The 26624-nt window shown below is 46.7% G+C and overlaps 1 protein-coding gene across 2 annotated transcripts in view; it reads left to right on the top strand.

The window, feature by feature from the left end:
* LOC126412357 (developmental protein eyes absent-like) overlaps positions 1 to 26624 on the top strand; it is a 249261-nt gene that overhangs the window by 211118 nt on the left and 11519 nt on the right. For both annotated transcript variants that reach the window (XM_050081923.1, XM_050081914.1), the window contains one exon: positions 2925 to 3164. In XM_050081923.1, the coding sequence (XP_049937880.1) occupies positions 2925 to 3164 (240 nt within the window). The remainder of the gene's footprint in view (positions 1 to 2924; positions 3165 to 26624) is intronic.

The following is a 26624-nucleotide window of genomic DNA, read 5'->3' as shown; positions in this document are numbered from 1 at the left end:
GTCCCAAGTTCGAGTCTCGTTCTAGCACACATTTTCAATTTGCCAGGAAGCCTGATATCAGCGATCACTCCCCTGCAGAATGAAAATCTCATTCTGGAAGCAAATGGTTTGTTTATTGTGAAAGGTTTAAGAATTCTATACAGAAGTTTAGAAATAGTTCGAAAAACTGTTAACAGATAGCGTTATAATTACAATACGTAGTGCATATAAATAAAGTGCCGCAGCTCAGTGATCACTTCCACCGTCGAAATATGAAACGAGCTTAGCGTACCAAAGGAAGAGGTTGAAATCATTTGCTCCGATGCTGGTGTATTACAACTATATTAAAAAAAAAAAAATCAAGTTCTACGGCAACAAAGCGCAGTTTTCAAACACGATTTAATTTTCGAAAAGTACCTGCTGCAAAAACCATTCGCAAATCCTTCCCCGAATTCTAACGGAAAAAATGTTGGCATAGTCTCTGGAATTATTCAGCAAAATCGAAGGAAATCCGTCCGAAGAATTACAACAGAGGCTGTTTTGAAGTGTTACAGCATGCAGAAATGACTGAGGCAGAGCCTACACAAGTTTCCATTCATAATCCAATGTCACCAGGCTATACCAGTACAAGCTGTGACACAGAGGGCTGACTTTGTGCACGAGGGTCTCACGATGATTGGTATTGAAGGACGTGATGTTTGCTGCACCTGGTTCACAGATGAAGCACACTTCCATATGAATGGGGTTCTGAATAAATAAAATCCCTGGTTTTGGGGTTCCGAAAATCGCCATTTGTATGAAACAAAACGACTTTATTCTTCCAGAGTTACTCCCTGGGCTGCGGTACGCAGCGGAGGCGTTGTTAGCCACTTTTTATGCGAAAAACGATCACTCGTGAACGGTACGTTGCAATTTTGGAACAGTTTAGCGCCACACAGCTAGCGTTGGAGTATCGACCAGGCACAGGGTGCTTCATGCAAGAGGGGGCCAAACCATGTCGCACCGAAAAGGTGTTTCGCTCTCTTGAGGATTACTTGAGGAATAGAGTCACTGTGTTGGATTATTGCAAATATTCACCCACTCTGACTCCTCAACATTTGGTGTTGGGAGTGCCTATATTGTTGGCGACACCCCTAATCGATTTCGGCTTCCCGACCAGTGTTCGGTTTTTACTGGGAAGCTTCACGTTGTTCTCCAGGCTGTCCAATACATCCGTCGCCATCAGCGGATACAGTACATTATATGCTCAGATTCGCTCAGCTCTCTCCTCAGTCTCCAAGCTCTCTACCCTGTCGACCCTCTGGTCCGCCGGATTCAGGAGTGCCTCCACTTGCTCCACTTGCGGGGCGTCTCTGTGGCATTCCTCTGGATTCCAGGACGAGGCGGCCGATATAGCGGCCAAGGCCGCAGTCTCTCTTCTTCAGCCTGCTATTCGCATGGATCCCTTCGCCGATCTAAGGAGTACTTTATGTCGTCGTGTTGCTCTTCTATGGCACGCACATTGGTCGACACTTCTCAATAATAAATTGCGGGACGTGAAAGCTCTTCTCTGTGCTTGGACCTCTTCCTCCCGAACTCGTCGTCGGGAGGAAGTAATTTTAACTAGACTCCGGATAGGGCACTGTCTTTTTAGCAATCGACATCTTTTGAGTGGCGATCCTCCCCCGCTTTGTCCCCACTGTTCTCAACTGTGGACGGTGAGACACCTCTTACTTGAGTGCCCCTATTTTCCTCCGTTACGCGCCCGTCTACAGCTGTCGCCTGATATATCTTCCATTTTAGCAGATGACAAGCGCTCAGCCGATCGGGTTCTCGAGTTTATTAGTGTCAGTGAGATGACGTCAGTCATTTGAAGCTCTTTTTGGAGACAAACAACCCCCTTATATAGTGGTTTTTAAGCTATCCTTCTGTTTTTAGTTTTCCCACTTTTTTTGCGTTTCGCTCCCATTGTTGCTCGTTTCCAGTTTGGTTTTTTTTACCTTTTCCTAAGTCACAGACCGGGCGCTAATGACCGTAGCAGTTTTGCGCCCTAAAATCATAAAAAACTCTGACTCCTTGTGACTACTTTTTGTGAGGTGTATTGAAAGACCCCGTCTACCGGAACCATCCCACCACGCTGGAAGAGCTTCAATCGGCGATCTGTGCGGCACATAAATTGATTTCCGTTGAGACACTACAGGATGTGGTGGAAAATTCCATTGTTCTTTCGCACCAACTCTGTACTGCGAGTGGTGGACATTTCGAAAAGATTATGATATAATTTGCTAAGAGTGGTTGAAGACGACGAGTTTAGCTATTCACGCTTATATTGTACGAACTGCAGAGAGTGTAGCGCCATCTCTTAGCAGTTTTTCGAACTGTTTCGAAACTTCTGTATAAAATTCTTATAGATTTCACAATAAATATAACTGTTTTTCACTCGTTTATCGATCTTAGTATTGTAGATATTTAATTTTGAAATCAGGGAGTCTTTCGCAGGACACACTTACATAGAAGGTTTTGACCTGCATGCTACCTGGTTGCGCAAGTATATATGCCATGAGGATAGGACTTAGCACTGAGCGGTAGTTGTGGCGTCTTAATTACACTATGATTAACCAGAAAGGGCATTTGTAGTGATAGGATTTAGGAATCAGTCACGTTTACTTCCGGAAATCTTTGGCAAGGACGTTTAAACTATCGTGTGTGATGATAAATAAAGCTGTGTTCCACTCCAGTGCTTCTTCCTACAACTGAGCTATTTCTTGTGAGGGGTTGGGGGGGGGGGGGGGGGGGAGGGTCTACAGCTAACTGTACAAGCATTTGCGGAAAAGTGAGTGTAAAGATTTGTGTCCACTCGTTCACCTGAGCCTGTCCTAGAGCTGCTTTGTTCAGGAGAACGAGTACGGGTATAACCTCACATTCTACTGTCACGTGATCTACAACATACTTATTTCTTGTTGCAGGCAAAGCGGACAGCAAAGACAGCCCCGACCCCCCAGAGCACCAGCAGCAGCAGCAACAACAACAGCAACAGCACTACCAGCAACAGCAACATCATAACCAACAACAACAGCAACAACATAAGCAGCAGCAGCAGTCGCGGCATTCCAAGAATTCGGATAGCGGTGGCAGCGGCGGCGGCGGTCCAGGTGGCGGCGGGGGCGGTGGTGGTGGCGGCGGGGGTGGTCTTCCGCCTCGGACAGGTGACTGTAGCACACTTATGCATTATAGACTGTAGTACCGGGTGCAGCTACTTGCGTAGGTAATTATCTTCTGACAGTCAGAGTTGGTAGATATGCTAATGAGTTAATGTGGAGCCGATTTACACTGAAAAAAATGTGTTCCAATTTTTGCCACCAACTACAAAACTGGCGCTGTACACTGTTCGTATGACTGTATGACATCCACACTGTCATTTGACAAGGCGCAACGTGAGTGAGCAGAATGGATATCGAGAAGAGGAACCATGCGCTCTTAGTGAAACTGTTTTGTATGAATGGCAGCAATTACAGCGCTGCATTGAGAGAACAGGCCCGATGTCATTAAATGGTTTAGAGAAGATGGTAATGAAATTTGAAAACACGGGTGTGTTTGGTGTGGCACCTGGGAGGGGTAGGCTTCCTAACCTGATGAAAGTTACTGACCAGGTTTCTGTTACTGTAACTGACCACGCAGCACGTGCCCTGGGTGGCGCTAGTGCGGTGCCACGAGAACTGTCCATCCCGTGGTACGAAAGTTCTCTGTCTATTTTACATTTGTACCCGTACAACACCCAATCGGAGCAGTAACTGAAAACTTAAGATAAGCAGCAACGTTTTGAATTTGCTCTTCTGCTTCTGGCACGGATCGAAGTTGATGACAGGTGGCCAGACAATATTCTACGTAGTTACAAGGTACGTTTTTCACTACAGGATGCAATGAATACACAAATACACTCCTGGAAATGGAAAAAAGAACACATTGACACCGGTGTGTCAGACCCACCATACTTGCTCCGGACACTGCGAGAGGGCTGTACAAGCAATGATCACATGCACGGCACAGCGGACACACCAGGAACCGCGGTGTTGGCCGTCGAATGGCGCTAGCTGCGCAGCATTTGTGCACCGCCGCCGTCAGTGTCAGCCAGTTTGCCGTGGCATACGAGGCTCCATCGCAGTCTTTAACACTGGTAGCATGCCGCGACAGCGTGGACGTGAACCGTATGTGCAGTTGACGGACTTTGAGCGAGGGCGTATAGAGGACATGCGGGAGGCCGGGTGGACGTACCGCCGAATTGCTCAACACGTGGGGCGTGAGGTCTCCACAGTACATCGATGTTGTCGCCAGTGGTCGGCGGAAGGTGCACGTGCCCGTCGACCTGGGACCGGACCGCAGCGACGCACGGATGCACGCCCAGACCGTAGGATCCTACGCAGTGCCGTAGGGGACCGCACCGCCACTTCCCAGCAAATTAGGGACACTGTTGCTCCTGGGGTATCGGCGAGGACCATTCGCAACCGTCTCCATGCAGCTGGGCTACGGTCCCGCACACCGTTAGGCCGTCTTCCGCTCACGCCCCAACATCGTGCAGCCCGCCTCCAGTGGTGTCGCGACAGGCGTGAATGGAGGGACGAATGGAGACGTGTCGTCTTCAGCGATGAGAGTCGCTTCTGCCTTGGTGCCAATGATGGTCGTATGCGTGTTTGGCGCCGTGCAGGTGAGCGCCACAATCAGGACTGCATACGACCGAGGCACACAGGGCCAACACCCGGCATCATGGTGTGGGGAGCGATCTCCTACACTGGCCGTACACCACTGGTGATCGTCGAGGGGACACTGAATAGTGCACGGTACATCCAAACCGTCATCGAACCCATCGTTCTACCATTCCTAGACCGGCAAGGGAACTTGCTGTTCCAACAGGACAATGCACGTCCGCATGTATCCCGTGCCACCCAACGTGCTCTAGAAGGTGTAAGTCAACTACTCTGGCCAGCAAGATCTCCGGATCTGTCCCCCATTGAGCATGTTTGGGACTGGATGAAGCGTCGTCTCACGCGGTCTGCACGTCCAGCACGAACGCTGGTCCAACTGAGGCGCCAGGTGGAAATGGCATGGCAAGCCGTTCCACAGGACTACATCCAGCATCTCTACGATCGTCTCCATGGGAGAATAGCAGCCTGCATTGCTGCGAAAGGTGGATATACACTGTACTAGTGCCGACATTGTGCATGCTCTGTTGCCTGTGTCTATGTGCCTGTGGTTCTGTCAGTGTGATCATGTGATGTATCTGACCCCAGGAATGTGTCAATAAAGTTTCCCCTTCCTGGGACAATGAATTCACGGTGTTCTTATTTCAATTTCCAGGAGTGTAGTTCAAATGTCTCTAACCACTATGGGAGTTCTGAGGTCATCAGTCCCATAGAGTTAGAACTACTTGAACCTAACTAACCTAAGGACATCACACAAATCCATGCCCGAGGCAAGATTCGAACCTGCGACCGTAGCAGCAGCGCGGTTCCGGACTGGAGCGCCTAGAACTTCTCGGCGTAGTGAATACACAGATCTGCCGAATTTGGGTACTGTTAATGCGCGTGTTGTGGACGAAGAGTCATTGCACTCGGCATAAGTGACTGTGTGGCGTGGGTTGACAAGCATCTTCTCGGTCCGTTATTCTATGAGAAGAACACACGCAGAGGGCCTGTCAGATGTACCGTGACGTCTGCATGTTATCGAGACCTCCTTGTACAGTATGCAATTCTCGACTTGGAAGACTGTTCTCATGCAAGATAGGGCAATACCTCATCTCGCTCACACAGTGAAAGAAATTCTTAAGACACCCTTCCACCAACGTGTTATTTCCAGAGGTTTTTCTGATGGATGGCCTGCAAGATCACCCGATCTGAATCCACGTGGCTTTAGGCTCTGGGAATATCGAGAAGAGAGCGTTTTCGAGTAACACGTTAGGTCTCTGAAGCCCCTTATACAGGAACAAGTTGCTCAGAAGTCACCGGAACTGCTGCGAGTAACTGCTGGTCACGTCGTTTTACGGATGCAGTGTTTCGTCGACGTCTCTGGTGCTCACACTGAACAAATTGTGTAAACGGTGGCTAATAATAAAGCCTTGCTCCACTAAGCCCACGTTCCGTTCCTAATACATTGCTTATGTGTAATTACACACATCAAATAAGGTTTTTGCATCACCACGGTTTCCAGAACTCATGAAGATAGACGTTGACTGCGGATATTGTATCACAGGCACAGTCCCTTTGACAGTTCAGAGATGTCACTAAACCCGCACAAAGATGTAAACAATCACGCATGAGCAGCGCCTATTACACGGAGGGGGGGGAGGGGGGGGCGCTGACAACCGTTCACTTCCAGTCATTCCACCAGGAAGGAGGTACACGGCTCGTATTGTCTGTAGTTCGACCACGCCTCTCGGTCGATACCGCGTTTCTATGGTGTCCTCATTGTGACTTTGTGCCAGGAAGGGCTCTCAACAAGGGAAGTGTTCAGGCGTCTCGGAGTGAACCCAAGGGATGTTGTTCGAACATGGAGGAGATGCAGATAGACAGGAACTGTCGATGACATGCCTGGCTCAGGCCGCCCAAGGGCTACTACTGCAGTGGATGATCGCTACCTACGGATTGTGGCTCGGAGGAACCCTGACAGCTACGCTATCATGTTGAATAATGCTTTCCGTGCAGCCACAGGACGTCGTGCTACGACTCAAACTGTGCGCAATAGGCTGCATGTTGCGCAACTTCACTCCCGACGTCCATGGCGAGGTCCATCTTTGCAACTACAACACCATGCAGAGCGGTACAGATGGGCCAACAACATGCCGAATGGACCGCTGAGGATTGGCTTCACGTTCTCTTTACCCATGAGTGTCGCATATACCTTCAACCAAACAATCGTCAGAGATGTGTTTGGAGGCAACCTGGTCAGGCTGAACGCCTTAGACACACTGCCCAGTGAGTGCTGCAAGGTGGAGGTTCCCTAATGTTTTGGGGTGGCATTATGTGGGACCGACGTACACCGCTGGTGGTCATGGAAGGCGCCGTAGCGGCTGTACGATAGTGCAACCATATCGGCAGCATATTGGCGACGCATTCGTCTTCATGGACGACAATTCGCGCCCCCATCTTGCACATCTTGTGAATGACTTCCTTCAGGCTAATGACACCGCTTGACTACAGTGGTCAGCATGTTCTCCAGACATGAACCCTATCAAACATGCCTGGGATAGACTGAAAAGGGCTGTTTATGGACGAAGTGACCCACCAACCACTCTGAGGGATCTAAGTCGAATTGCCGTTGAGGAGTGGTACAATCTGGACCAACAGTGCCTTGAGGAACTTGTGAATAGAATGCCATGACGAATATAGGCATACATCAATGCAAGAGGACGTGCTATTGGGTATTAGAGGTACCGGTGTGTACAGCAATCTGGACCACCATCTCTGAAGGTCTCGCTATAAGGTGCTACAACATGGAATGTATGGTTTTCATGAACAATAAAAAGGGCGGAAATGATGTTTATGTTGATCTCTGTTCCAATTTGCTGTACAGGTTCCGGAACTCTTGGAACCAAGGTAATGCAAAACTTGTTTTGATGTGTGTATTTACAGCCTGTGGAGTAAAATTGCCTCGTCACTCCATAGAATATTGCCCGGCCACATGTCATCAACTTCTAACCACACCAGTAACAGAAGAGCAAATTTAGAACGTTGCTGAGGATCATGAGGTTTCAGCAACTATACCGCCTGGGTTTTGTAGTGGTAACAATGTAAAATAGACCGAAAACTTTCCATACAATTAACCATATTTCTATGCTTCTTTCTTGAATACACAGCGCTAGGTTTGCACCAGATGGCCAAAACTGGAACAATTTTTTTTTTTTTTTCCAGCGTTAATCAGTTCCGTGCTAACGCATTAGAATGTCTGCCAAGCTTCGCTGCCATACGATTGCTGAAGCCCACATTGGAGCTCTGTGAGTAGCTGCACTTCAGTTATAAGCACTCGGTGTTTCTCAACCAGCAACACCCTCAGAACACCGTCTCGGTTCTTCTTCCACACAGAAAAGATTCGATATCGGCGTGCTGTAGTCAAATTCCAAATGGTTCAAATGGCTTTGAGCACTATGGGACTTAACATCTGAGGTCATCAGTCCCCTAGAACTTAGAACTACTTAAACCTAACTAACCTAAGGACATCACACACATCCATGCCCGAGGCAGGATTCGAACCTGCGACCGTAGCAGTCCCGCGGTTACGGACTGAAGCGCCTAGAACCGCTAGGCCACCGCGGCCGGCCGGCAAATTCCAATAGTAGTTTTGTAGCATGGCAAATGCCGCTGGTTGCTGTGCTGCGAACAACACCCCAAAAATACAATGAATTTAATGGAACACTGAAAATGTTAAAAATCTCTTCGGATGCCTTGGGAGCTTCGAATATATATTTGCTGCTCGGCAGAAAAAGGATATAAAAAACTACATTGTTCAAAGCATCCAGTTGGCGCACAGGTCCTAACTCTGGGTCTGAAAACTTATCTTGCGTTTTCTTATACTATGGTATCATTAAATACGAGCATTTCGCACATAATATACCTAGCGTCTCTCACATCTCCTGAAGACAGCGTTCAACAAGACTGTTATTCTCATGCGGCTAACACCACAGATCATATGGACTGGAGTACAGACAAGGAATAGTCGCAGACCCTGTCTTTTTGGCCGACTAAATGTGAAAGTTGATATCGAGATTGCAGTTGCTACTGTTAAGGCTACGTGTGTGTTAGCCACTGTTGTGAAGTGTGCAAAAATGCGCTGTTCGGCGTTGTTATGTTAATATTAGCTGCTCCATAGCGCTACTTCTACTGCAACGTAACAGCGAAGAAACCAGTGTTATCAGTTTTTTCCTACCCTTTACGGCTCTGCCAGTTGTCTTTCGTTAACCACTGTTAGCATGAAACTTAATTCGCTTTCATAATAACAGCTCTCGAACGCATCCCAACTGAAGAGATTTATGAGATCGCCGGCCGATGTGGTTGAGCGGTTCTAGGCGCTTCAGTCGGGAACCGCGCGACCGCTACGGTCGCAGGTTCGAATCCTGCCTCGGGCATGGTTGTGTGTGATGTCCTTAGGTTAGTTAGGTTTAAGTAGTTCTAAGTTCTAGGGGACTAGTGACCTCAGAAGTTAAGTCCTATAGTGCTCAGTACCATTTATGAGATCTAAGTTCAAGCGTTCTGAGATGGCACAGTTTATGATTTCAAACAACAATAAATTTTTTCGTTCACATATCGCGTTTACTACCTGTTGACCAATGAGTCTGTGGCGTGGTGCTATTTGGAAAGCTCGCTAATGTTAGTCCAGATAATCCCAGGTCCCAGAGCCGAGGATCCTGTTTGACCAAGTGGTACTTGCGGTATCAAACGATTCTTTAAACAAGCTACTGTAAGCACTGTTAAAGGAATCTGACAGCTCTGTTAGATACCAGGACACTGCCACTTAATACCACATACAGGAAAACTTAATCTAACACTTATTTTAGAGTCTAGATAGTTATGAGATACATATGAACTTAAGCTGCTATTGTTGTTCTGAAGAACGATGTAACGCCACGAATAAGTTGTTACTGAACTTCACCTTCCGTATTTCCTGCAGCTTGTGTTGCGTTGAGAAGGAGTTCGCTAGTAATTTCAACCACCCATTTCTGTTTTGTAAATCCTTTGTTTTTGTTTTGCTTCAAGAAGCTTTTTCTGCGTCCCTAAGATGGCAGCGGTAGTAGTAGCTTTTTTCACATCTTCACCTACAAGATTACTCTGCAATTCACAAGTAAGTGCCTGGCAGAGGTTTCATCGAACCACCTTCAAGCTGTTTTTCTAGCGTTCCACTCTCGAACAGCAAGCGGGAAAAAAGAGCACTTAAATCTTTCCGTACGTAATCTAATTTCTCTTAGTTTATTACAATATTAACTTCTCCCTATGTAGGTGGGCGCCACCAAAATATTTTCACATTTGGGGAGAAATATGTCTGAAATTTCGTTAAAAGATCCTGCCGCAGCGAAAAAAAGCTTCTGTTTTAATGATTGCTGCCCAAGTTTACCTATCATATCCGTGACACTCTCTCCCCTATTGTGCGATACTACAAAACATGCTGCCCTTCTTTGAACTTTTTCGATGTCCACCGTCAGTCCTATCTGATGCAAATCCCACATAGCGGATCAGTACTTCAGGAGAGGAAGCCCACGCTTACTGTAAACATTAGTAGATCTGTTGCATTCTCTAAGTGTTCTTCCAGTAAGTCAAAGTCTTTGAATTGTTTTCCTCCAAACATTATCTGTGTGATAGTTGCAGTTGAAGTTATTCGTAATCGTAAACACTGTGTGTTTCGTCCGTGGATCACTTCAAGGATGCTGGACATGTCAAGTTATTACAACTTTGAAAAATATGCGTGTACAGATATTTACGTAGAGATCTAACTGAACTAGAATGGAACAGAAGAATGGCAAGTAGCTTCTTCTGTTGTTCCATAGTGAGATCAGGTGATAGTCGAGCTAGAAGATCTTGTCTCTTAGTGGTAGCGCTAATTTCGTACACAGACTCGGCATGGGAGGTTTATGTGACGCTCAGCTGTTCGGCAATTAACGGCTCAACGTTTGCTACGCACATGCGTTTTGGAAGGATCTGCGGTTCTCGGCGACGGTTAACTATCCACAATTCACCGAATCCGTTCTTAAACGAGACGACAGAGGCTGGGATGAGCAAGTTATTCTTCAGTGGTATGCTTATCTTACATTCCACTACAAGATCCATGGGTTGATGCATGGCATGACACATGACTGCAGGAATGATCACTTCATCTAGCACACATACTCTCCACACACTCGGATGCGCGTCTTCCTGTCCACAGTATCTCATCCCGTTTAGCATAATCTTCGAGCGACCACAATCTATAATTGCTTGAGAAGCTTTCAAAAAGTCCCATCCGAGAATGACGTCATTACTACTCTCTTGTAAGACGATAAATTCAAGGGGCTGTGTATGGCCACTTATACCCACACGAATGACACATCTTCCTGTACGTTTTACATATTAGCCACCTTCAGCACAGATGTTTTGCTTTCGACTAATACGGTTTCCTGCAATTGGCGACGGTACTTGTCCGAAATGACTGAATATGATGCTCCAGAGTCCACAAGTGCTTGGGCTGGTCGGCCGTCCATGAGGATATTGACATAGTTTCCAATCAGTTTTGTAGTGATCGACGGCGGAGTATTTTTCTCTTCGGCGGTCTCACCTCCAAGGAAGGTTGCAACCTTTAGTTTTTCAGGTTGCGGCGGCTAGGTGATCGGCTGGATTTTCTAAACGGCGATGGAAACTTTGATCGGCGTGTTGGGGAGCGGCTAGTTTGCGGTGATGGTAGCCTATGTCGTCCTGCACCCACATCTTCTTGTTCATCTTCGTCGTCCCGGAGTTGGCGTCGGCTATGATCGATCTGCTGTCTTCTGGCGCGGGCATCATCGAATATCCGCCGCCTTTCTCGACAATAGTGCACCACATGTCCCGGTCGCCCGCAGTGGAAGCTTACTGGCTGGTTATCCTTGGTCCTCCAGACGTCAGTCTTCCTTGGTGCCCAAACATGTTCCTCATGCGGCATTGTAGGAACGTAACTTCGCCTGGGTATTGACTTTTTCACCGTTTTAAAGGGAACTGAAGGACGAGAGATTGTGTTTAATGTCTGTTCCACTTAGTCCTTTATGACCTCTTGAAGAGTCTCGGTTTTTTGCTCGCTGTGAAATCCAAGTGCCTTCTGAACTTGCTCTCTCACTGACAAAGAACACTTGTGAAATCAGTTCCTTCCTCCATCACAGACGTCGATACGACGTTTTGAAGCCGTCAAACTTCTTGCGTGTAATTCTGTTTTGATGCATTGTCTCGATATACTGGCACCATTTTATGAAGTCGTCTGCTGTCGAAACTTCCTTCAGGAGTAGAGCTTGAAACATGTCCTCAGCAATACCCTTCATGAGATGTGCAACCTTACTTCCTCCTTCATTCTTCGTCAGATAGTGAGAGAGGAAGTTCAGAAGGCACTTTGATTGCACCGCGAGCAAAAAACCGAGACGCTTCAAGAGGTCATAAGGGAGGAAGTTGAACGAACATTGAACCAAATCCCTCGTCCTTCATTTCCCTTTAAAACGGTGAAAACGTCGAGACCCAGGCGACGTTACGTTCCTACAATGCCACATGAGGATTTTACACAGCTCCAAGACTTCTTAAATGTAGGATGCTGTAGTTTCTGCTGGACGCTGTGCTGTGCACTTTAATTTATCTTCAGCCTTGCACTTCTGTCGTTGTGTGTCGCCGAAATATTTGCGCAGTTCCGCCTGGAATACTTCCCAGCTTGTGAACTCCTCCTCGTTGTTCTCATACCATTGCTTGGCAGTGCCCTCCACGTAGTAAAATACGTTAGCCACACACACAGTGTCATCCCATTTGTTAAATCTGGCTATACGCTCGTGTACCTTTAGCCTCTTGTTTGGATCTTGGCCATCGTTACCAGAACCCCGGAAGGATGTTCCATGTGGTGGCACACAGTTGCTGTCATCGTAACGTCCTTTTCTTCTTCTGTCTCCGATAGATTGTGATCTGTTGAATATGGTTCGAACTCGGGTTTCACGCCACGTAAATGGCGGCTCTGTCTTGGCCTGATGGGAGCCACTGTGTCGTCGATAATGTGCGCTATCACAAGTTCCAATACCCGGCCTCTCCACCAGAATAATGTCACGTAGAATAAGGTCTAATTAGATGAATGGCGAACACTAATTTCACTCAACGAAGGTTTATTCGGCACTTGCACCTAAGAGCGCGGAGCGAACAGCCTCCGGCCAGAACACATACGGTATACCAGGTGTACCGGTATAAAAAGAGCGTTAAGATACAAATGTGTCGATAGGGGACATTTGTTGTGAACGGGCCTTATTTTTTTTTTTTTGTTTGGTTGGTATGACATCTGTCAGAGATATTTAGTATACATCAAGTCATGGAACAAACAACATCATATGTTTTTGTCGTGTTAACAATGCCGAATTTTGTACCAGAAAGTGGTGATTTGCGGCAAGCATTAATTTTTTGTTTTCACTTGAAAAAAAGTGCTGCAGAGTCGCATCGAATGCTTTTCGAAGCATATGGTGATCATGCTCTATCAGAAGCAACAAGCAAAAGATGGTTTCAACGGTTCAGAAATAATGATTTTCATGTATGAAATGAAGAACGTGGAAGACCACCAAAAAAGGTCGAAGACGCCGAATTGCAAGCAATGTTGGATGAAGATGATACTTTGAGTCAGAAGCAAATGGCAGCAATGCTAAATGTAGCACAACAAAGAATTTCTGACCGTTTGAAAGCTATAGGAAACATCCAAAAGTGTGGAAAATGAGTGCCACATGAATTGAATGAAAGACAGATGGAAAACCGAGAAACCATTTGTCAAATTTTGCTTCAAAGACATGAAAGAAAATCAGTTTAGCATCGAATTGTTACTGGCGATGAAAAACGGATTTATTTTAAGAATCCTAAATGGGAAAAATCATGGGTTAATCCGGGACAACCATCAACATCGACTGCAAAACCAGATCGATTCGGCAAGAAGACGCTCTGTGTTTGCTGGGATCAGAAAGGTGTGGTGTAACATAATCTTCTAAAACCAGGTGAAATTGTGGATACTAATCGCTACAGACAACAAATGATCAATTTGAACTATGCATTGATCGCAAAAAGACCAGAATGGGCCAGAAGACATGGCAAAGTAATTTTTTTTACACCACAATGCACCTGCACACAAAGCAAAACTGGTTCAGGATACAATCAAAACACTTGGCTTGGAGCTGCTACCCCACCCGCCGTATTCACCAGACCTGGCCCCTTCCAACTATCATTTGTTTTCATCAATGGGACACTTCGATTCCTACGAAGAAGTCGAAAATTGGGCGTCTGATTGGTTTGCTTCAAAAGATGAACGTTTCTATTGGCGTGGTGTCCACAAATTGCCAGCAAGGTGGTCAAAATGTATAGAAAGCAATGGTCAGTACTTTGATTAAAATGTTTTTACTTTTCAATTCAAAATTAGTATTTCATTTTCACAAAAAAACGCTCATTTCATACCGGTACACCTGGTATACAGTTACAGAACATTCCAATACTATGATTCTTGACATTTGTGGATACTTCTAGAATGTACTGGAACCGAATATATAAATTAAAATTTTACACTTCAGGTGAGTTTTGAACTCACGACCCTCCATGCAACAGTCTAGTATCATAACCACTAACCACGGTGATAATGTTACTCAGCTTCTTCTGTGACAATATCGCGGCTATCGAAGTATCTCATCAGTGTTGGTCGGTGGTGGCTGAAAATGACAAGCATATCCTGGGCTTACTGTTGCGCAGTCTGAGGTTTGGTACACTATTCCTGTGGCACTTCTTATTGTCAGTGTTGTTTTGCCTCTCTTTGCGGATTTTCCTCTTGTTTGGTTGGTTTCTGTATCGTCTTCAGGTTGCTGTAGGAGGTGGCTACTCCCGGAGCAGTTCAGGACAACGAGTGGTCGGCCTGCGGTGTATTTGGCGGCTCAAGTCCTTAATGAGCCTGTTCCGGGAATGTTCCGCCTTGTCGTAGAACTGGCGTGCTGTCTGAATCACTCGCGCAGCAGCGGGATGCCAGTGCCTTGGTGCAGCTGTTGCGTGCTGTATGTTCTCAGAAGGCTCAGATCGAGCTTGAGCGCTCGGTTCTGCACCCTGTGCAGCATTCCGATGTTAGTGTCGGCCGCATTTTCCCGCGCTGTTGCTGCGTACTGGTCTGATCAGTGTCAGATACAGTGTTACGTCATGGCTTGGAGGCAGCGACGACGACGGATTGAGTAGAGGGTATAGGGTGCGAAGTCACCCTATTGCTGTGCTCTTTATGTCTCTGATGCGCGGCAGCCATGTCAACCGTTGGTCAGAAGTAGCCCCTAGGTAGCGGCCGGTCTTTCTCGACGGTAGGGGGCCTCCCATGATGGTGACCCTAGGCAGATGTGGAGGCAGCAGCTTCCTCGTGAACACCACTCCCTGGCTCTTGGTGGCTTTATACTTCAATTTCCGTTTGGTTGACCAAGCGCCAAGGGCACCGCAGCCAAGTTGCAAAACGTCGCCTCATTTCTGCCGCTTTCATACTGCGCGCGAGTAGCACTGTGTCGTCGACATATGGTGCCAGCTTCACGCGCGCCACCCGCGGAGCGTCGGCAGCGTAAAAGGAGTACAGCAGGGGGCCGAACTCCACCCCTGCGCACTCCCGCTCGTGTCGGCCGTTGCGTCGATCTTCCGCCGTCAGTACGGACGTACACTGTCCGTCCGGCGAGGTAGGAGCGGATCAGGACTCCGCGTGACGTCGCTGTTCCGTCTGTACACGAAGATATTGTGCCACACGAAGGCCCTAGAAATATCGAGTAGCACCGCCCCAAGGTACTCTCGCGTCTCCAGGGGCGCATAGCTTCTTTTACCAACCGCAGCAACTCGTGGGTGCTGGAATTTGCGCTCCTGAACCCAAACTGCTCGTGATCGACTCTTCTTCGACTGTGACGCAGCAGCCTTTCGATGTAGAGCCGCTCGAACACCTTCGAGGGGGACGGAAGCAGGCTGATGGGCCTGTGGCTGGTGGCCAGATGAGCATCCTTTGTCTTCGGTACTGCCTCTATTTCCACGTCCTTCCATATAGCTGTAGAGTTTTCAGCAAACGTGTCTGCCAGTCCATCTGGGCTGGAGACGGCGCTCTAGTCGACCTGTAGCTGAGGGATGCGTTGCCGCCGGCGAAGGAAGCTCTTCACGACTCGCCACGGGCCACCGTCTTGTGGATTAAGTGTGGACACCTGGCCACGCCAATACCGGTTTCTGTCTTCCTCAACCGCCGCATTGAAGTCACTCCTCGTACGGTTCAGAAGGCGCTTGGCGTCCGGCTGGCGTGCAACTCGCAGAAGACCCTGTTCTTCTCCCTGATCGCCTCCACAATGTGAGGCGGGAGTTTCCGGGAGTGCTCCTGCTGCTGACGTGGGCGTCCTGGTGTGGCTGCTTCGGCCGCTCGTAGTAGCTGACGATTGAATAACTCCACTGCGGCCGGCCGCGGTGGTCTAGCGGTTCTAGGCGCGCAGTCGGGAACCGCGTGACTGCTACGGTCGCAGGTTCGAGTCCTGCCTCGGGCATGGATGTTTGTGCTGTCCTTGGGTTAGTTAGGTTTAAGTAGTTCTAAGTTCTAGGGAACTGATGACCACAGATGTTAAGTCCCATAGTGCTCAGAGCCATTTGAACCATTTGAACTCCACTGCGGCGTCGGAACCTGCGGCGTCAATATCTAGGAAAGCCCTCCAGCAGGTCGAGAACGACGTTCATTTTCTTGTAGCAGCGGCGGTGGGTAGGTAGTGCTGTACCTACGATGTCGATCTCATAGATGATTGGCAGATGGTTCGAAGACAAAGCGCAGCATGTTTTGGGGGAAATGTGTTGCTAGATGTCGTTGAGGATAAAGACGTCGAGCACGTCCGGCTGCCCTCTGGGCGGGTAGATCGTCGGATCGAATGGCCCTAGTGTGGTGGCGCCGTTTTGCTGAGCGGCGCGCAGGAGGCGACGGCCGCTGACTTTTGTGAGACGGAAGTTCCTCTGCGTGTGCCTAGCGTTAAAATCACCGGCAATGGAAAGCATCTCCCCCTCACTGTCAACAGATCGTCGATGTCAGCAACTTCCAGGTTCAGCAGGGCGGTTGGTATACCGCGATGTATGCGATCTGCTCAACAGCGTTGTTGACGGCCACTTCTCTGCGTCTAGCTCGGACAAGTGTATCGCATCATGCTGCAACAGTCTCTTGATGTTTACGGCGGTGCCACCGCCAGCCGTAAAAAAAAAAAAAAAAAAAAAAAAAAAAAAAAAAAAAAAAAAAAAAAAAAAAAAAAAAAAAAAAAAAGGTTCAAATGGCTCTGAGCACTACGCGACTTAACTTCGGAGGTCATCAGTCAAAAATAGTTCAAATGGCTCTGAGCACTATGGGACTCAACTGCTGAGGTCATTAGTCCCCTAGAACTTAGAACTAGTTAAACCTAACTAACCTAAGGACCTCACAAACATCCATGCCCGAGGCAGGATTCGAACCTGCGACCGTAGCGGTCTTGCGGTTCCAGACTGCAGCGTCCAGAACTTAGAACTAATTAAACTTACCTAACCTAATCACACACATCCATGCCCGAGGCAGGATTCGAACCTGCCACCGTAGCGGTCGCTCGGCTCCAGACTGTGGCGCCTAGAGCCGCACGGCCTCCCCGGCCGGCGTCAGCCGTCATTGCGGTAGCAGTGGTAGTTTGCGGCAAGCACATTTGTGCCAGCTTTGATGTGAGTTTCGCACAAAAGACGTACGTCAATTCCTTCCTCCTGCCTGTAGGAACTGGCGAAACTCACGTCGCTGGGGAATTAAAGCCACAGATTGAGAGTCTGTGGATGGCGATTATCTGTGGTGGTCCTTGGCGACGGTGCTCGCCTGGACGGCCGCCGTGACTGCTGTCACCAGGACACGCAGTTGCTGCAAGAGCTCGTTCAGCGATCGCGGAAGCGATCGGAATTTTTCGGTGTCTTCTCTCGGTGCAGAGGCAGCCATGGCGGCGTCCACCCGGCTGGGATAGAGCTCTGCGGCTGGGCGGCGGCTTCTGCCTGTTGTGCGGCACGTTTTGCGGCCCGCGGTGCAGCCAGGGGAGGAGGACCCTATGCGCGCCGTCCACGTTAGAAGCGCCACGTCACGGACTGCGCGGCCATCCCGCCAACCCTTGGGGAAGGGTGTGTTTGTGTGTGTTGTTCTTAGCATAAGTTAGTTTACGTAGTAAGTCTAGGGATCGATGACCTCAGCAGTCTGCTCCCTTAGGGATTCCCAAACATTTGAACATTTTTTCCGACTTCATTGGCTGACTGCTTCTTGGTCGCTGTGGTCGACTGCTGCTCTTGGCCTTTTGGTTTCCCCTGATGCTGATGGGGCGGGGGGGGGGGGGGGGGCTGCAGGCGTGTCCCCCTGATGGCATCCGCGAAACTGGTGCCTGCGCACACCTTCTTTATTTGATGGCGCTGCCTTTCCTCGCGGGTTGTTGCCGCGCTTCCTGTACGCCTTGCACCCCATGTAGCTCGCAGCGTGTGGTTCACTGCAGCTGCAGCGCCGTGGCAAATCTTTTCTCTTGAGTGTGCACTCTTTACTCTTGTGCGGTCTCATCAGTGCAGACACCTCTGTCTAAAGACCGGTGCGGACGGCGGAGGAAACTTTCTCTCTAAACTTGCTTCCAGCGTCGGCAACTGCTCTTATCCAGCAACCTTCTTTACTAAAAGATTATCTATATTTCTGTTAGATGAAGACCTACAACAAACCCAATTTACACTGTACTGTATTTATACTGTATAAAATGCTCAGTCCAATAACTTTTAAGCTTAAACCTCCAGACATTTTCAAACGGAACTGAGGGAAAGTAGTAGCCTATGGACTGTCTCTTTGTATTTACTGTACCTTTGCTGAGTTCCATTATCTTAGGGAAATTTGGTACAGTTTAGTTATTACTTATGTAAATTACAGTGCTGTCAGTTTAGCTTTATATCTTATTTATTAAAGTAAATTAATCTTGCCGGTTTTTATGACTTTCGACACTAAAATTACTTTTTCTTAATAATTCAAAAGAAGAAAGAAAAAATTCATTAAAACTTCAACCACATGTTTCGTGATAAAGTGAATCTAACAACAAAGGTGCAGCGTTCCCAAACTTCAATATTGCATACTTTTAAGATTTGTTCAAATGGCTCTAAGCACTATGGGACTTAACTAGAGGTCTGCATCATCTCCGACTTTTACCGGCGAGTTCCGCTCGCCCCTCTGGCTCTCGGGAGTATGCGGCCGAGCGTCCTCTTCCGCCGGCTGTGGGCAGGCGATCGCCAGCGCTCGGCCGAGTTGGCCAACGCTCGGCCGGTCGCCAGTAACCGGTGGACTCAGTGCTAGCGAGCGGCGCTTCTTCACACTCCTTGAGATCAGAGGCCACCGCTTCACATTAACCACTCACTTATTTCTTTTACAAATGTCTTTCGTTGTTTACTACCAGTTCTATGACCTAAATAATACCCTTGTATATGTTACATTTGATGTTTGTTAATATGTTGCAGACTACTGGAGTTTCGCCTTTGAGGTTATCATGTATTCCAGTAATTGTAACGTATTTAGTATTTTGTTCCGTTCGGTAGAAAAACGGGAACAGAGTAGTCTAATCATGACTATGTGTAGCCTATCTCCAAACTCGGCCACATATACGTTGTACTAATATTGAATGCAGGATGGGGAAGGAATGACGGAGTTAAAAGTAATACTCACGCAATTTTGTTGCACAAACATTAATTTCTGAACAAATGATGACCTGTAAATAACGTTACAAGTGAATCAGGACTATACAATTCGTTTTTCGTCATTGGTGCTCCCTGATACACAGGCGTCATTTGTGTACCTGGAGCTTTTACTACAGATGGCGGTTTGAACTTCTTCCTGTGAAGTTAATGAAAGTGGAATCGTACATTTATAGAGTCTGAGCAATGTTTCCTTCCTTGTGATTACGTGGTATGTTGTGAATACTTCCGTAATTGTGATGGATCAATAAAAGATCATCCACCTTGTCTGATATCAGGCACGATCTTTTGCTGGACAGCAGGTGACCGGCCTGGCTAAAATTTCTCTCGCTGGCAGCACTAGTGACAGGAATACAGAGAACTCTTCTGGCTACTGCCGACAGCCTTGGAAGTAACCCCGCGTGCGTTTTCCACCTCTGCAAAATTTGTCTTTCGGCACAGCTACAGTCGGATTTGGAGAGCGAAATGTACCTGTCGAGTTCATTGGTAGTAACTGTATGTCCATCTTCGTCGTCCTCATTCGAACTCCAGTCCATCCTGGACTTTTTCATGGCAAGAACTTGGTCACTGTTTGCTTGAATGGACTCTAACATGAATGAAAACATCCGTAACATATTCAGGTCACCTTCAAATATGTACACACCGTAGTTAGAATTAGTGGTTACTAAACGACTATATTTACGGTGACATTTTATATGTATCGCACAAATTACATCAAAACGCATTGTGGAATGTTCAAGCTGAGAAACTTTCCCCAAATATCACATTTTCATTTATCACGTAATAAATCAACATGGCAGATCAAGATGGCAGCTTCGACAAACAAACATTCGTTTACTAATTGGTTTCAGTGAATGAACCTTACCATTTACAGGCAGTTCCGAGTACAATCGTCGAACTACAGCATACGCGGCTTGCTTTTCGTCTGCTGTGAGTTTCTTAAAATGAAGCCGTGATGGCCATGGAACCGTGGCAACGTAATGGATAGCCTCAATTTTGCACTTCTCTGTGATGAAGTATGCTGCTCTCCTTTTTATTTTCGCCATGAGCTGAAAAGGAAACCCAATATACATAATTGCACTCTGATAATTCAACAGTTGTATAAAGGATCGTAACCTATAGAAAGTGTTCTTACCTCGTTGTCACTGTCTATTGGTTCACAATGATGCAACAGACTCTTGTACCACGGCAGCACACGTTCCAGCGTTGTTATCTTCGCAATTTCCAAATCCAAACTCGCTTCTTTAAAGGGGGTTAGAAAAGCGACAACATCTCGCACGCACCCTTCTTGGAAGGTTTCTAAGAGTGTCGATTGCCCCCGGGATTCTAGTAGATCTCGAATATCGTCGATTTGAATTATGACGGAATTGAGCATTAACAGTATACTGTTCCACCGAGTTACAGCTTCTTGCCTTACAGCGTGCCGCAGACGCCCCGAGTGACCCGATCTTTTCAAATAGCCTACTATAGCTCTTGCTGATAGTAGACACGACAGGATTTCAGGGGCTTCGTCTTCTAAAAACGTCTCTTGAAACGTGTAACGAAGCGCAGTCATCAAGCAGTGATCAAAGCAAGGCAAACGGTCGTAAGATTCAAGTGCCTTCTTCATATTAGCTCCTTGGTCGGTGACAAAGTAACATTTCGTAAGACCATTCTTGTTAATTCCTAACTCAAGCATCCGCTCTTCGATTTCGTGCCGTATGTTCTCTCCTGTCTTAGGTACGTCCGGAAACTCGGTTGTTATCAAAACAAGCTTTCTAGCCGCCACTCACCATCCACATAATGCGACGTCACAGTAAAAAAAATTCTCTTCTTGTAGTTATCAGACCACAGATCAGCGTCTAAAGCGCACATTTTCTTCTTTAAGGCACACATTAGCTTGGGCACCATTGTCACCCGTATTTTGTCTGCCTTTTCTTTAATTTGCTGCGATACAGTGGTAGGCTGCGGAGGAACATCTTCTATACTGACTTTACCGTAAGTGGCGCCAACATTGATGAGCTCCTGCGAATAATTCTTGAAACCAATCTTACTACATGTATGTAACGGTAGCAAATCTATTCCTCTCATATCGACCAACCTATCAACAACAACTTTCTTTATGCTACTTGGTACTGCAAGTGGCCGGTGGACTTCTGCTCCGCGTTTACTTTTGTAGTGCCGAAGCATACCTGTTGTGCTTGACTGGTACGAAAGTATGGCATCACATGCGGTACATTGCATGAAACCAGCAGAAGCCTGCGTGAAAGGATCCACTACAAGTGCAAACGATTTCCAAGCTTCACTTTTCGCCACCTCTTCCGACATGTCTTTCTTCTTCAGGACTAATGAGCCACTCCTAATTCTCTCCATAATACTTCTCTTCGTTTCATGAATGGAACGTTTACGACCTATACTTTATTTATCCATAACGCTGTCTGCGGTACTCAAAGCCAGGTCATGAACTGCGATTACACACGGTTTCTAATGCGATTCGGCACTGTAGAGCGCGCGGCGGTTGTACTGTCGCCGGCCGAGATTGTGAGTACGCTCGAGCGCCCGGCAGTGCTCGACAGTCCAACGGATAACCGAGAGGTGGAGCACAACCGGCCACATCGTGCGTTAGACGGCCACAGCCGTATCGGAGCGTGGGCCTTTCCCAGCCGTCGAGCAGCGGTACGAAATCGGAAATACTCGAGCGGTTGTTTTCATCGAAATGCAGAGCTCTAGTACTGAATATGCACTGAGAGTAAATCGAAGAGAGCAGAAAGTAATGAGAAGTAGCAGAATACCGAGGAACTTAACGTCAGAGTTATGAATACGAAGTAGACGAAATTAAGGCATTCTGCTACTTAGGCAGAAAAATAATCCATTAAATGGACGGATCAAGGAGGACATAAAAAACAGACTAGCACTGGCAAAAAGGTTTTTCGTGGCCAAGGGAAGTCTACTGGTATCATACATAGGCCTTTTTGTACTTCCTTCTTTCTTCGATCAGCTGAAATATTACATTTTTTACCCATGGTTTCCTCTCATTTACCTTCCTTGTAACTGTGCTTATCTTTCCAACTTCTGTGATTGCACTTTTTAGAGATGTCCATTCCTCTTCAAAAAGAGACCTTCAAGCGCATCTCTTCGTTCCGTAGGATTTCTGTGTCCCACATCTTTGCTCATTGACTCTTCCTGGCTAGTCCATTACACTTGGTTCAAATGGCTCTGAGCACTAGGGGACTTAACATCTGAGTCATCAGTCCCCAATTGTAATAAACACTGTGTCCGGATGGCGCAGTGGTTAACAAAACTGCCTAGTAAGCAGGACATCTCGGGTTCGAGTTCCGGTCGGGCACACATTTTCACTCGTCGCCGCTGATACTGCATAAAGTTCCCATGCAACTGTCACCAATAAATGCTTCCCTTCCCTTTCATTTCCTTTCTCCTCCTCCATCTTTGGTTTACATGAAGTCTATTGGAAGTTGAGATGGTTAGCATGACGCCACATAACGTAGGCGCACATATCTTCATTCGCCATCCTGATTTACACGTTGGTACCACTGATGAAAAATTAACTTCGAGAACATCTTGCTGTGAGAGACGCATTTCGTCCCGTGTAAACAGTTCGAATTCATACGCTTCTGATCGTTCATGATAGGATGGGAAAGTTAATTTAATCGTGGCTTGGCGGTAGGAAAACGTCATGATGGTTGATGGAGACGTACACGAAGACAAGCCGCTACGCAGAATGAAACAAACATCCCACTCGCTCGCAAGTAGCACAACAGGCGAGGCTCAGCAGGCAAGACGTGCTCGCCTCACCGCTGCCGAAGGCAGACTTCTCCTACATCACGGATACCCTTATTACACCAGAATCGTCTCTCTCAAAATGTTTGATAAAATACTGAAAAAATACAATAAAATTCCACCACAAAATTTCTAGTGAGGATGGGATCCTCTGGCTCATGAGTATGAGCCGCCCCAAGGTGCTTCCATGACAGCTTATCATGCTGTAAAAACGAATTTCCATGAAGCATTACGCAAAACTTTTCAGTGAACTTATCCAACACAATGACGAAGTGTACCATCAATCTAAGTACAGCCTTTCCCGCACATCACGATTTTTCTCTTTGCATTTTCGGACTGACATGAAGTCTGTGCTTTTCAGCTCTGCGTGCGAGTCCTTGGGTTGTGCAAACGTCTGAGACTATAAAAATCTTGCTTGCTTAATAAGTGAACCCCCTCTAGCTCGAAGGCAGACTTGGCGTACTATAGCAACAGTGTTCATGGCACTACTGGGGTGGATGAGGTACGTCTTCGTGGTACAGACTCAGCTCTACAGCTGCTGCGGTGTGAGCCAGTCTTCAAGCAGAATGAAGTTGTATTTTGAGCACGCATAAAGCTGAGTCCCACGCTTTATTTGGCAAAAAAATTCTGCCTGTATTTACAAGCCCTCCACATAGCCGGATCTCCTCTGATTTCTTGAGGATGCTGTCTCAAAGTTTACTGGCTTGTGACGCCATCGTATAGTCATATTCCATGCCATATCCTTGTCGGAGTTATCGATCTGCGGTAGCTAACTTCCCTGGTTGTTACTCATGCACGTGGCGGCTGTTTTTTGTGCACGTGTCTTTTACAGTCCAGTGGTCGGATTTATCTCACTGGCTTGGAACAACGTTGGCTTCCAATTTTCTGAAAGTGAGTACTTTCTTCAAGACCTTTCCAAAGCTGCAGTCTTTGGCACCGAGCGATACGCTTACTAGCAATTGTGTTTCCCGCTAATCCTTCGAATTTTGGCAGATCTATTTCCGATGTAAAGGACGGATGCCCTTATTATGGGTTTCTTCCTCTCTTGACTAAGCACGGCGGGGTCGGATGTCAATGTCACATGGTACACGTATACGTCATTTGCAGGTATGTAAATGATTATCGTTGCAATTCTCTGTTACAGGTAGAGGGTCGTCAGAGTGAATTAGTATCGTTACCAGACCTGGTAGGGTATATAAGGGCGTGACCAACGTCAGATGTTATGAGATCACTGTGAAGGACACGGAGATGCTATGGATTCCTCTAAGATAGTGTTATAAGAGCCCTAGGGAGTTTGAAAGGACCCACAGTGTGTGTGTCTATTTGATCGGCTGGTTGAATCGCGCAATATCCTGAATAGTGTCGCATTCCGATGTGACAGTGGCCCTATATATTGCACGGGAACACAAGGACAGGCAAACATGTACGAAGGTTCTGGTCGTTCACGTCTGACCACCACAACGTAGGAATGTGCATCAAGCGTATTGTAACCACTCATATTTGGGCCTAACATCCAAGAACAAGTAATCGACTCCTCGTAACATTTCGCGTCATTCCGCAGCATTGGTGAGAGACTAGCAGCAACCGGACTAGGGAATCACCGTCCTATGCAGAGGATGCCATTAACACCACTATACCGAGGACCGGGAAGATGGATTGCTGATGAACAGCGTCGTATTGTGTTTAACGATAATTCCCGGGTTTGCACCATCCCAGACAACCATCGTCAGAAAGTATGGCGGCGACTTCATAAAACGTAATGTTCTTCCGACGTTACTCCTGGCGTTATGGTGTGGGGAGCGTTTTTTTTTGTCATCAGTCTTCTGACTGGTTTGATGTGGCCCGCCACGAATTCCTCTCCTGTGCTAACATCTTCATCTCAGAGTAGCACTTTCAGCCTACTCCTCAATTATTTGCTGGATGTATTCCAGTCTCTGTCTTCCTCTACAGTTTTTGCCCTCTACAGTTCCCTCTAGTACCACGGAATTCATTCCCAGATGTCCCATCATCCTGTCCCTTCTTCTTATCAGTGTTTTCCACATATTCCTTTCCTCTCCGATTCTGCATAGAACTTCCTCATTCCTTACCTTATCAGTCCATCTAATTTTCAACATTCGTCTGTAGCTCAAATGCCTCCATTCTCTTCTGTTCTGGTTTTCCCACAGTACATGTTTCACTACCATACAATGCTGTACTCCAGACGCACATTCTCAGAAATTTCTTCCTCAAATTAAGGCCGATATTTGATATTAGTAGACTTATCTTCGCCAGGAATGCCCTTTTTGCCATTGATAGTCTGCTTTTGATGTCCTCTTTGCTCCGTCCGTCATTGGTTATTTTACTACCTAGGTAGCAGAATTCCTGTACTTCATCTACTTCGTGACCATCAATCCTGATGTTAAGTTTCTAGCTGTTATCATTTCTACTACTTCTCATTAACTTCGTCTTTCTTCGATTTATTCTCTATCCATACTCTGTGCTCATTAGACTGTTCATTCCGTTCAGCAGATCATGTAATTCTTCTTCACTTTCACTGAAGATAGCAATGTCATCAGCGAATCGTATCATTGATATACTTTCACTTGGATTTTAACTCCACTCCTGAACCTTTACTTCCATCATTGCTTCTTCGATGTACAGATTGAACAGTAGGGGCGAGAGGCTACATCCTTGTCTTACACCCTTTTTAATACGAAGACTTAGTTCTTGGTCGTCCACTCTTATTAGCTCAAATGCCTTAGTTCTTGGTCGTCCACTCTTATTATTCCCCTCTCGGCTGTTGTAGATTTTGTATATCACCCGTCTCTACCTATAGGTTACCCCTACTGTTTTCAGAATTTCGAACACCTTGCACCATTTTACATTTTCGAACGCTTTATCCAGGCCTATAAATCCTATGAACGTGTCTTGATATTTCTTTAGTCTTGCTTCCATTATTAACCGTAACGTCAGAATTGCCTGTCTCGTGCCTTTACCTTTTCTAAAGCTATCAGGTATTGAAATGCCTGGGATAGCAGGACAGAGCGGATTAGGTTGTGGAAAGGAATCAAAATGAGTTCCTGTCAGTTGCACTCAACATACAAACTTTATTAATCAACACACAATATTACAACAAGCATGCAAAACACCCAAAACTTTAATGGACCTACTTTGATTAACTTTAGATCGGCTGAAGGCCACATTCAAAATCCAAGAGAGAAGGCTTAAGCAAATTTGAAATACAAGGTTCTTCTGGAGGGTTCACTCAAGAATATTTTCTAAAGCTTCAATCTGATCGACTGAAGGCCTTAGCAACTTAATTTTAATGGAACTAGGTTGGAGGTCGCATATTAAGCAATAAGGGGAGTTTCAATCAAAAGGCAGAAGGCATTATCTTAAAACCTCTCCAGCAAAATTCGGCTGAATGCCCCATATAAAAATATAACAATCTCATGCCTTAAGGCCAAGAAAAGAACA

The sequence above is a fragment of the Schistocerca serialis genome, chromosome 1, assembly GCF_023864345.2.
Source record: "Schistocerca serialis cubense isolate TAMUIC-IGC-003099 chromosome 1, iqSchSeri2.2, whole genome shotgun sequence".
Lineage (NCBI taxonomy): Eukaryota > Metazoa > Arthropoda > Insecta > Orthoptera > Acrididae > Schistocerca > Schistocerca serialis.
This window is presented reverse-complemented; position numbering and strand designations above follow the sequence as displayed.